The 12397-nt window shown below is 45.6% G+C and overlaps 1 protein-coding gene across 3 annotated transcripts in view; it reads left to right on the top strand.

The window, feature by feature from the left end:
- The first annotated feature begins 2241 nt into the window (after positions 1-2241).
- Positions 2242-12397, top strand: part of pdcd2 (programmed cell death 2) — a 32315-nt gene continuing 22159 nt past the window's right edge. The window contains exons 1-2 of one of the 3 annotated variants that reach the window (XM_038807983.1): positions 2242-2948; positions 6132-6266. In XM_038807983.1, coding sequence (XP_038663911.1) covers positions 2426-2948; positions 6132-6266 — 658 coding nt within the window. In that variant the 5' untranslated portion in view covers positions 2242-2425. The remainder of the gene's footprint in view (positions 2949-6131; positions 6267-12397) is intronic. The other 2 variants (XM_038808001.1, XM_038807991.1) reach the window with 2 other exon arrangements.

Here is a 12397-nt window from a genome sequence, read left to right as displayed (position 1 = left end):
TTGTCATTTTTATAAATGACCTGGAGGAGGGCGTAGAAGGATGGGCGAGTACATTTGCAGATGACACTTAAGTCGGTGGAGTTGTGGACAGTGCAGAAGGATGTTACAAGTTACAGAGGGACATAGATAAGCTGCAGAGCTGGGCTGACAGGTGGCAAATGGAGTTTAATGCAGAAAAGTGTGAGGTGATTCATTTTGGAAGGAATGACAAGAAGACAGAGTACTGGGCTAATGGTAAGATTCTTGGTAGTGTGGATGAACAGAGATCTCGGTGTCCATATCCATAGATCCCTAAAAGTTGCCACCCAGGTTGAGAGGGTTGTTAAGAAAGCTTACGGTGTGTTAGCTTTTATTGGTAGAGGAATTGAGTTTCGGAGCCATGAGGTCATGTTGCAGTTATACAAAACTCTGGTGCGGCCGCATTTGGAGTATTGCGTGCAGTTCTGGTCGCCACATTATAGAATAGAACAGTACAGCACAGAACAGGCCCTTCGGCCCTCGATGTTGTGCCGAGCAATGATCACCCTACTCAAACCCACGTATCCACCCTATACCCGTAACCCAACAACCCCCCCTTAACCTTACTTTTTAGGACACTACGGGCAATTTAGCATGGCCAATCCACCTAACCCGCACATCTTTGGACTGTGGGAGGAAACCGGAGCACCCGGAGGAAACCCACGCACACACGGGGAGGACGTGCAGACTCCGCACAGACAGTGACCCAGTCGGGAATCGAACCTGGGACCCTGGAGCTGTGAAGCATTTATCCTAACCACCATGCTACCGTGCTGCCCAAAAGGAAGGATGTGGAAGCATTGGAAAGGGTGCAGAGGAGATTTACAGGATGTTGCCTGGTATGGAGGGAAGATCTTATGAGGAAAGGCTGAGGGACTTGAGGCTGTTTTCGTTAGAGAAGAAGGTTAAGAGGTGACTTAATTGAGGCATACAAGATGATAATAGGATTAGATCGGGTGGACAGTGAGAGCCTTTTTCCTAGGATGGTGATGTCTAGCACGAGGGGACATAGCTTTAAATTGAGGGGAGATAGATATAGGACAGATGTCAGAGGTAGGTTCTTTGCTCAGAGAGTAGTAAGGGCTGGAATGCCCTGCCTACAACAGTAGTGGACTCGCCAACACTAAACACACTCAAATGGTCATTGGATAGGCATATGGACGATAAGGGAATGGTGTAGATGGGCTTTAGAGTGGTTTCACAGGTCGGCGCAACATCGAGGGCCGAAGGGCCTGTACTGCGCTGTAATGTTCTATTCAGTACACCTGGTTCATCAATCATCACGTTACACAGTGGTGCTCTTGATATCTTTACTCAATTGTGTCTATTCATGTATACAATTCTATTTGGTCTATTTGTAAGACTAGATTCGTCATTACATTCCAAGTGAGTACATATGATTATAGTATTCAATCATTACTAAAGCATGTATACATAAATATATGTCTACTTCTGATTTGTCCCACCAATTTATTTGTCCTGTCTGCTTTTCTTTTTTACCCCCTTCACCACTGAGGTTGCATTGTTGCTGGGACATGTTTTTTCTTCCTTTACATAAAATAATCAGTTCCCATTTGTCCATCAGTACTAAGAGGTGATAATCATGTGGTTAAAGATGTCCATACAGCATTTCTCTGTAGCTCTCCCTTCCCAATCCATGTGTTCTAACTGCTCTCCTGGCAAGACTAACAACTGCAAGATTGAAACAGCGCAGGGTAAAGCTGATAAGAGATCCAACGTTTCCGTAGTCTTAATCAGCAAAGCTAGTAGGATGCTGAGCACAATAGTCAAAGAGCAGGTAGACAAGTCAGGAAATTCTGATGAAACTGGTTTTGTTAGTTTGGACCTTGAGCTCTGTGCCCAGTTCTGGTCACTGAAGGCAGAGCAGAGTATTCCAGCCTAAGTTTTAGAGAAACAATTGAAGGTGAGGTATTTCAGGTAACCTTGCAAGATTATTAAACTATGACTAAAATTAACCTCTTTAAATCGTTGGAATAAAGGCCCGCCCACAAGGTGGTTCAAATGACTGAAATCTAGTTTTAATTGAAACTTGCAGCTAGCAGTGGAGGCAAAACCACTGGAATTGGCTGCTGCAATGGCAGGAAAGATGGACTTGGATCCTGAGTGGCTGAACTAAAATGGGCCGAGTGGCCTTTCGGATTTACCAGGATCTGGTGGTGTTTGGGATTCCAGCTTGGAAAGAGAACTGACTGTTTAACATTCCAACATTTAATGCAAATTGGTGGCAGAATGTTTATATTGCCCAGGAGTTAACCTTAGGTTTACAGTAAAATCTCCATTAGTCCAATCGCAGGGCCTCTGTTAATCGGAAGGATTTAATTTGTTGACTCTCAGTTCCCGGGGGGAAGGTTTAGGCGGACGGGCAGTTTCTCGGAAGTGACGGAAAATGGCGGCGCCGAGTCTGGCCATGGCGCCTCACGACGAGACCTCGGTCGAGTTGGGCTTCGTGGAACCAGCGGCTCCGGCGCGGCTGTTGAGCTCACAGTTCCCCAGTAAGGTGGGCGGCCGGCCGGCATGGCTGAGTCTTCAGCTCCCGGTCCCCGAGCGGCTGTTATGCGGCGGCTGCAGGCGGCCGATGGTTTTCCTGCTGCAAGTGTACGCGCCGCGGGACTGCGCATTTCACCGCGCGCTCCTCATCTTCTGCTGCGCGGTCCCGGCCTGTCCACGCCGCCGATTTGCCGTTTTCCGGAGCCAGTTGGGGCGAATCAATGACTTCTACGGGCCAGATCCCGAGCCCGAGCCCGAGCCCGAGGCGCTCCCGGGGACTAGGCCCGGCCCCCGTCTTTGCCGCGTATGCGGAGCCTCGGCGCCCAAGAGTTGCTCCCGCTGCCGCTGGGCCCATTACTGCGGGAAGGAGCATCAGAGCCTGGACTGGAAAGCGGGGCATCGAGAGGCCTGTGGGCGGCCGGGTGAGTGATGGAGCCTTGGGACCAGCCAAAAGAAAACACTATCTCACTGATAGTTTACTAGTAGTTAGTGATAAACCAGTAACCCAGAGATTGGTATGTAAAGGGAAAGAAATTGGTGAAGACAATGTAGGTCCCTTACAGTCATTTATAATGGGGATCAAAGAAATGGCTGACCAACTAAATAGAAGATGTGGAGATGCCGGCGCTGGACTGGGATGGGCATAGTATAAGTCTCAAAACATCAGGTTAAAGTACAAAGGGTTTATTTGAAATCGCAAGCTTTTCGAGTTCAGCTCCTTCATCAGGAGCATGCAGCGCTCAGAAAGCTTGGAATTTCAAATAAATCTGGTGGACTTTAACCTGCTGTTTTGAGACTTCTTACCGTGCCAGCTAAGTACATACTTTGGTTCTGTCTTCACAAATGACATAAGGAGAGGGATGAACTGAAGGAGATCAATATTGGTAGAGATATGGTATTGGGGAAATTGATGGGATTGAAGGGTGATAAATCCCCACGACCTGATAATCTAAGAGTATTTAAAGTGGCACTAGAAATAGTGGATTAATTGGTGGTTATTTCACAAGATTCTATGTTCACACAGATTCGAGGTAACTAATATAACCTCACTATTTAAAAAGGGAGGTAGAGAGAAAACTACATTGTCAGCCTCACGTCAGTAGTGGGGAAAATTCTAAGGTGCATGAGAGAACATTTAAAAGCAGAGCACTTGGAAAACAATGGCAGGATTTGACAGAATCAGCATGGATTTATGAAGAGGAAATAGTGTTTTATAAATCTTCTGGAATTCTTTGCGGAATAGTAGAGTTGACAAGGGGAAACCCGTGGATGTGGTTTATTTGGACTTTCAGCAGGCTTTTGACAAAGTCCCACATGAGAGATTAGTGTGTAAAATTAAAGCACATGGAATTGGGGGCAGTGTATTGAGATGGATAGAAAACGGTTGGCAGACAGGAAACAAAATATAGGAATAAACGTCTCTTTTTCCAAGTGGCAGGCAGTGACTAGTGGGATATTGCAGGAATCAGTGCTCGGACTGATTTCAATACTTCAAGACCCCAACCATTCAGAATAGATGTTAATGATTTAAATGAGGGAGCTAAATGTAATATCTCCAAATTTACAGGTGACACAAAGCTGGGTGAACTATGAGAAGGATGTAGTGATGCTTCTGTGTGATTTGGACAAGGTGAGTGGGCAAATGCATGTCAGATGCAGTATAATGTGGATAAATGAGCGGTTATCTACTTTGGTGGCAAAAACAGGAAGGCAGATTATTATTTGAATGGCTATAGATTGAGAAAGGGGATGATGTGCAACGAGACCGAGGTGTCCTTGTACAATTAGGTCTCGTTGCGCTGCACTCTGAAAGCTAGTGACTCCAAACAAACCTGTTGGACTTTAACCTGGTGTTGGAAGACTTACTGTGCCCAACCCAGTCCAACACCAGTGTCTCCACATCATGAAAGTAAGCATGCAGGTGAGATCGTTGGTAAAGAAGGCAAATGGTATGTTGATCTTCATAGTTAGAGGATTTGAGTATAGGAGCAGGGATGTCTTGCTGGAATTATACAGGGCCTTGGTGAGCCCACACCTGGAATATTGTGTGCAGTTTTGGTCTCCTTACCTAAGGAAGGATGTTCTTGCTAGAGAGGGAGTTCAGTGAAAACTTATCAGACTGATTCCTGGGATGGCGGGATTTGATGGATGAGGAGAGATTAAGTCAGTTAGGATTATACTCGCTGGAGATTTGAAGGGGCTGGTTTAGCTCACTGAGCTAAATCGCTGGCTTTTCAAGGAGGCCAGCAGCACGGTTCGATTCCCATACTAGCCTCCCCGGGCAGGCGCCGGAATGTGGTGACTAGGGGCTTTTCACAGTAACTTCATTGAAGCCTACTCGTGAAAATAAGCGATTTTCATTTCAAGAATATGGGGGAGGGGGATCTCATAGAAACCTATAAATTCTAACAGGACTAGACAGGATAGATGCAGGAAGGATTTTCCCGATGGCGGGTTTGTCCAGAACCAGGGGTCACAGTTTAAGGATATGGGCTAAACCATTTAGGTCTGAGATGAGAAATTTCTTCACCCAGTGAGTGGTGAGCCTCAGGAATTCAGTACCACAGAAAACAGTTGAGGCCAAAACATTGTATGTTTTCAAAAAATAGTTCGATAGAACTCTTGGGGTTAAAGGAATCAAAGGGTATGGGGTAAAGCGGGAACAGGTTACTGAGTTGGATGGTCAACCATGATCATAATGAATGGGTGAAGCAGGCTCGAAGGGTTGAATTGCCTCCTGCTCCTATTTCCATGTTTCTACTAGGGAGCTAGAGATGGTGTTTGTATTGTAGTGAAAGAGGAGGGAGTTGAGACACTAGATCAAATAAAAAATTATAGAGGAGATATTAGAAAGACTGAATGTCTTCAATGTTGATAAGTCACCAGGATCAGATTACTGAGGGAAGTGGCCATAATTTTCCAATAGTCCTTTGATAAAAGGGCGGCGGCGGTGGGTGGCAGGTGGGTGAGAACTGTAGAATGAAAATGTTATACCTTTGTTCAAAAAAAAATTTGGCCAGCTAATTAAATCTTGGTAATAGGAAAGTGCAATTGAAATGATAATCCAAGGCTAAATTAATTCACGCGTGTCCAAATGACTGTGGACAGTCAGCATGTTAAAGACATACCTGCTTGACTAACTTGAGTTTTTTGATTAGTTAATAGAAGGTGGATGTGGGTAAAGTTGTTGTTGTGGCCTACAAGTACTTCCAAATCTTTCCCCAAGTTTGTGTTGCACTCTCTCTTCTGCTTTGGTGGTGCTTTAAGACTCCGAGCTCTGGACCATTTCCATTGATTGAGCCATTATGCTCACAACCAATAATGAGTGTTTCCAAATAATTTTGAGTTGTCAGCAGGGCTGGGACAATGCGGTCGGGTGGGGGTTCGCAACTGGGTACTGTACATGCATGAATAAATCTGACTGTTTCTCCTAAGTTACCAACGGCAGTGCCCAGACAATCAATCTCCCATTCCGATAGATCCTGTCCAAAGTAGGAGAATTGGGAACCATAGGCTCTTCCCCATAGGGCAACAACTCGCACCAAAGGCTGTGGCCAGTTCCTTAGGCACCAGTGCTGAGTGTTAAATGTCTGGTATTTTTGTAGGTGAAGCAGCTGGCAGTTTGTCGTCTCCCAACATCCTTTTCCCAGAGTTTGAGTTGGTGATGGAGCTTGAGGACTCGGACGATCAGAAGCTAGAAAATCTCAAGTGCTTAGAATCCATGTCAGCAGCAGAAAGTGGTAAGTGAAGACTTGGATTAACAGTTTACTTGTATCAACTTTACTTGTATTGCTAGAATTCATTGTTAAAGAGGTGTTGGAGGACATTTGAAAATCATGACGCCAGGCCGAGTCAACATGGTTTTGTGAAATAAATTGTGTTTGACTGATTTATTGGAGCTTTTTAAGGAAGTAGCAAGCAAGGTGGATAAGGAGGAACACACTGTGTATTAGGATTTCCAAAGGTATTCGATAAATACCACACCAGAGGTTACGATACGGGATAAAAGCACTTTGATATCAGGAATAACATGTTAGTATTGACGAAGGATTGGTTAGCTAACGAAGCAGAGAGTCGGGATAAATGGGTCTTTTTTTGGTTGGCAGGATGTAACCACTGAAGTGCCACAGGGTTTGGTCCTCGGGTCCTAACTATTTACAATCTATATTAACGACTTGGATACAGAGATAGAAGGTACTATAGCAAATTTTGTACATTACACTAAAATAGGTGGGATAGTAAGTTGTAATGAGGAAATAAGAATGTACAAATGATAGGTTAGGTGAGTGGGCCAAAATTTGGCAGATGGAATTTAATGTGGATAAGTGCGGGGCTATCCATTTTGGTAGCAAAAATAGAAAGGCAACTTAATATCTTCATGGAGAGAAACTTCAAAGTGTTTAGGTGCATATAAATCTGGGTGTCTGTGCATGAATCATAGAAAACTAATATATAGGCACAGTAGGTAAGGAAGGCAAATGGAATTTTGACGGTTACGATACGGCAGACGTCTTCCAGTAACTCGGCACCCATGGACCAGTTCAACCAGGAATATTCCTCGTCACAATGGACGTCTTGGCACTCTAGACCAGCATCCCCCATGACAACGGCATTGCTGTAGCAGCCTCAGTCCTCAACACCGACAACTGCCAGTCTCCAGAAGCAATCCTGCAACTTATCCGCTTCATTCTGGATCACAACGTCTTCACCTTCGACAACAAGTTCTTTATCCAGACATACAGAACAGTCATGGGGACCGAATTTGCCCCTCAATATGCCAACATCTTCATGCACAAGTTTGAACAAGACCTCCTCACTGCACAGGACCTTCAACCGACGTCATACACCAGATACACCAATGATGTTTTTTTCCTTTGGACCCACGGCGAAGAATCACTGAAACAACTACACGATGACATCAATAAGTTCCATCCCACCATCAGACTCACCATGGTCTACTCTCCAAAATGGGTTGCATTCTTGGACACACTTATGTCCATCAAGGACGGTCACCTCAGCACTTCGCTTTACCGCAAGCCCACGGATAACCTCACTATGCTCCACTTCTCCAGCTTCCACCCTAAACACGTTAAAGAAGCCATCACCTATGGACAAGCCCTCCATATACACAGGATCTGTTCAGGTGAGGAGAAGCGTAACAGACATCTACAGATGCTGAAAGATGCCCTCGTACGAGCGGGATATGGCGCTCGACACATCGATCGACAGTTCCAACGCGCCAAAGCAAAAAAACCGCACCGACCTCCTCAGAAGACAAACACTGGACACAACTGACAAGAGTACGCTTCGCCATCCAGTACTTCCCCGGAGTGGAGAAACTACGACATTTTCTTTGCAACCTTCAACACGCCATTGATGAAGACGAACATCTTGCCAAGGTCATTCCCACACCCCCACTACTTGTCTTCAAACAACCGTGCAACCTCAAACAAACCATTGTTTGCAGCAAACTACCCAGCCTTCAGAACAGCGACCATGACACCACACAACCCTGTCATGGCAATCTCTGCAAGGCGTGCCAGATCAACGACATGGGTACCACCGTTACACGCGATATGGGTACCACCCACCAGGTACGCGGTACATTCTCATGCGAGTCAGCCAACGTTGTCTACCTCATACACTGCAGGGAAGGATGTCCTGAAGTGTGGTACATTGGCGAGATCATGCAGACGCTGTGACAACGGATGAACGGAGATCGTAAGACAATTGCCAGGCAGGAATGTTCCCTTCCAGTCGGGGAACACTTCAGCAGTCGAGGGCATTCAGCCTCTGATCTTCGGTTTAGCGTTCTCCAAGGCGGCCTTCAGGACGTGCGAAAACGCAGAATCGCCGAGCAGAAATTTATAGCCAAGTTCCGCACACATGAGTATGGCCTCAACCGGGACCTTGGATTCATGTCGCATTACATTCACCCCCCACCATCTGGCCTGGGCGTGCAAAATTTTACCACATGTCCTGGTTTGAAAGAATTCACACCTCTTTAACCTGGGATTACCCCACTCTAAGGATCTGTAAAAACTTAATTACCTGCAAATGTTCACATTCATTGTCTTGCATCTTTGACTGTCTATGTATATGTTTCTGGAACTTACCTCTTCATTCACCTGAGGAAGGAGCAGTGCTCTGAAAGCTAGTGTTTGAAACCAACCTGTTGGACTTTAACCTGGTGTTGTAAGACTTCTTACTGATTTAAAACAGAGATTAGAAGAAATTACTTTCCTCTAACGGCTGTGAATCTGTGGAATTCGCTACCCCAGAGTGTGGTGGATAATGGGACATTGAGTAAATTAATGGAAATAGTCAGATTATAATATAATCTTTATTGCCAGACGTAAGTTTACATCAACACTGCAATTAAGTTACTGTGAAAAACCCCTAGTCGCCACAGGTACACAGAAAGAGAATTCAGAATGTCTAAATTACCTACCAGCATGTCTTTCGGGACTTGTGGGAGTAAACCGGAGGAAACCCACGCAGACACAGGGAGAATGTCCACATTCCACACAGACAGTGACTCAAGCCAGGATTTGAACCTGGGACCCTGGAGCTGGCCAGCATGACAGTGCACAGACGATGCTGGAACCAAGTAGCAGCCGTCCATTGCTGACAGCACACCACACAGCCATATGCAAAAGTGAGCTTACTAAAAATCCACATCCTCATAACTGGAAAGACCATCTTCTATCACAAAGGGCAACGCAACGACCCACACACTGAAGAAGAAAAAACAACACGGAGACAGGCACAACGTTTGTCCACCCAGCAAGAAACTAGATGGAACAACATCCACTTATCACAACAAAGCCAAATTGACAAAAAGCACTTCTGATGGGTGCAGGAACAGAGCCTATCATTCATCTGGCAGGAGTGTAAACAAGATATGGAAGGTTTATGAACTCGGACACTTGAAAGAGGGAGATGGGGTAGTGGTAACAATGTAAAATATATGGGTAAACCAGCATGTCCAATGTATTTCAAGTTAAATACTTTGGTGCGGAGGGTGCAGCTGTAGTATAAGGGTCTGGCACATAGGCGGCTCTTAGTGCAGTACCGTCCACAGCGATGCAAGAGAGCACATAAGCTGCACCTAGGGGTCAGGTTAGTCTATTGTTGGACAGAATGGTGTGTGCAAACATGGAGACAAATATGAGAATTTTTTTCTTTTGAGAGTGGTGAATCTCGGGAACACACTTCCTCAAAAGGATGCACTGTTAGATTTTGTTCTTGGGAATGTGATCATTGCATCGTATGGCTTAGAATGATGAATGAAAAGGAAAATAGGCAATCCAAAGTGGAAATAATTAACTGGGTGAGAACCGACTTGAATGGGGCAAGAATGGAGCGAGGCCGGATAAACTGGGACAAAAGATTGGCGGGGAAAACTGTAGCTGAACAATGGCCTATCTTTAAAACAGAAATGGTCCAGACACAGTCAAAGTATATTCTATTAAAAGGAATAAGTAGGACACACAAATCCAGGGCTCCTTGGATGAAAAAGGAGATAGGAATTAAGATAAGGAAATTGGGCTTATGAAAGATGTCGGGTAGAATATACAGTTAACATAGAACAGTACAGCACAGAACAGGCCCTTCGGCCCCTATGTTGTGCCGAGCATTGTCCGAAACCAAGATCAAGCTATCCCACTCCGTCATTCTGGTGTGCTCCATGTGCCTATCCAATAACCGCTTGAAAGTGCCTAAAGTGTCCGACTCCACTGTCACAGCAGGCAGTCTATTCCACACCCTAACCACTCTCTGAGTAAAAAACCTACCTCAGACATCCTCCTATATCTCCCACCCTAAACCTTATAGTTATGCCCCCTTGTAACAGCTACATCCACCTGAGAAAATAGCCTCTGAACGTCCACTCTATCTATCCCTCTCATCATCTTATAAACCTCTATTAAGTCGCCTCTCATCCTCCACCGCTTCAAAGAGAAAAGCCCTAGCTCCCTCAACCTTTCCTCATAAGATAAAAGCAAATTACTGCGGATGCTGGAATCTGAAACGAAAGGGAAAATGCTGGAAAATCTCAGCAAGTTTGGCAGCATCTGTAGGGAGAGAAAACTTTCTCTGTCTTGTTAGCTTTGACAAAGAATCATCGGACTCAAAACGTTAGGGGCAGCAGGGTAGCATGGTGGTTAGCATAAATGCTTCACAGCTCCAGGGTCCCAGGTTCGATTCCCGGCTGGGTCACTGTCTGTGTGGAGTCTGCACGTCCTCCCCCTGTGTGCGTGGGTTTCCTCCGGGTGCTCCGGTTTCCTCCCACAGTCCAAAGATGTGCGGGTTAGGTGGATTGGCTATGCTAAATTGCCCGTAGTGTCCTAATAAAAGTAAGGTTAAGGGGGGGGGGGGGGGGTTGTTGGGTTACGGGTATAGGGTGGATATGTGGGTTTGTGTAGGGTGATCATGGCTCGGCACAACATTGAGGGCCGAAGGGCCTGTTCTGTGCTGTACTGTTCTATGTTCTATGTTACCTCTTTTCTCTCCCGACAGATGCTGCCAGACTTGCTGAGATTTTCCCTTTCCTTTCATTAGATCTATCCTGCAAACCAGGCAGCATCCTGGTAAATCTCTGCACCCTTTCCAATGCTTTCACATCCTTCCTATAATGACGTGACCAGAACTGCACACAATACTCCAAATGTGATCTCACCAGGGTCATACATAGTTGCAGCATAACCCCGCGGCTCTTAAACTCAAGCCCCCTGTTAATAAACCTAACACATTATAAGCCTTCTTCACGGCTCCATCCAGTTGAGTGGCAACCTTCAGAGATCTGTGGACATGAACCCCAAGATCTCTCTGTTCCTCCACATTCCTCAGAATCCTGCCGTTGACCCTGTAATCCGCATCCAAATTTTTTTAACCAAAATGAATCACCTCGCACTTAGCAGGGTTAAACTCCATCTGCCATTTTTCGGCCAAGCTCTGCATCCTATCAATGTCTCTTTGCAGCCTACAACAGCCCTATACCTCATCCACTACTCCACCAATCATCAGCAAATTTACTGATCCACCTTTCAGCCCCCTCCTCCAAATCATTGATAAAAATCACAAATAGCAGATTTGTGCATGGAGTCAGAAGAAATATGAGAGGCGTTGAATGAATACTTTTCTTCAGTGTTCACCAAGGAGAGGGGCCATGTTTTTGAGGATGAGTGTTAGATTTGTTTGTGGGAGAGCACTTTGGAGATAGTGACCACAATTCGGTGTCTTTCACTATTGCAATGGAGAGAGATAGGTCCATACGGTAGGCTGGAGGAGGTAGATGTTCTGAGCAAGAATGTATTAGCAATTTTGAAAAACCTGAGAGTCGACAAGTCCCCTGGGCCAGATGGGATATAGCCAAGGATTCTTTGGGAGGCAAGGGATGAGATTGCAGAGCCTTTGGCTTTGATCTTTGGGTCCTCACACAGCCATTTCCTCCCTGCCCGACAGGGACATACATATCAAGGACACGGAGTACTTGTTCCTTTGAACAAGCTCCACTTTTCATTTGTGCCTTTCCCTGACAGTTTCTGTTCCCATCTTATGCTCCCTAATTCCTGCCTAATCGCATCATAATGACCCCTCCCTCAATTATAAACCTTACCCTGCCGTATGGACCTATCTCTCTCCATTGCAATAGTGAAAGACACCGAATTGTGGTCACTATCTCCAAAGTGCTCTCCCACAAACAAATCTAACACGGCCTGGTTCATTACCCATTACCAAATCCAATGTGGCTCCCCCTCTTGTCGGCCTATCCACATATTGTGTCAGGAAACCCTCCTGCACACACTGTACAAAAACTGCCCCATCCGTGGGGCAGCATGGTAGCATGGTGGTTAGCATAAATGCTTCA

Source organism: Scyliorhinus canicula, chromosome 1 (genome assembly GCF_902713615.1).
Source record: "Scyliorhinus canicula chromosome 1, sScyCan1.1, whole genome shotgun sequence".
Classification (NCBI taxonomy): domain Eukaryota; kingdom Metazoa; phylum Chordata; class Chondrichthyes; order Carcharhiniformes; family Scyliorhinidae; genus Scyliorhinus; species Scyliorhinus canicula.
The sequence above is the reverse complement of the archived record's forward strand: the minus strand, read 5'-3'. Positions and strand labels throughout refer to the sequence as shown.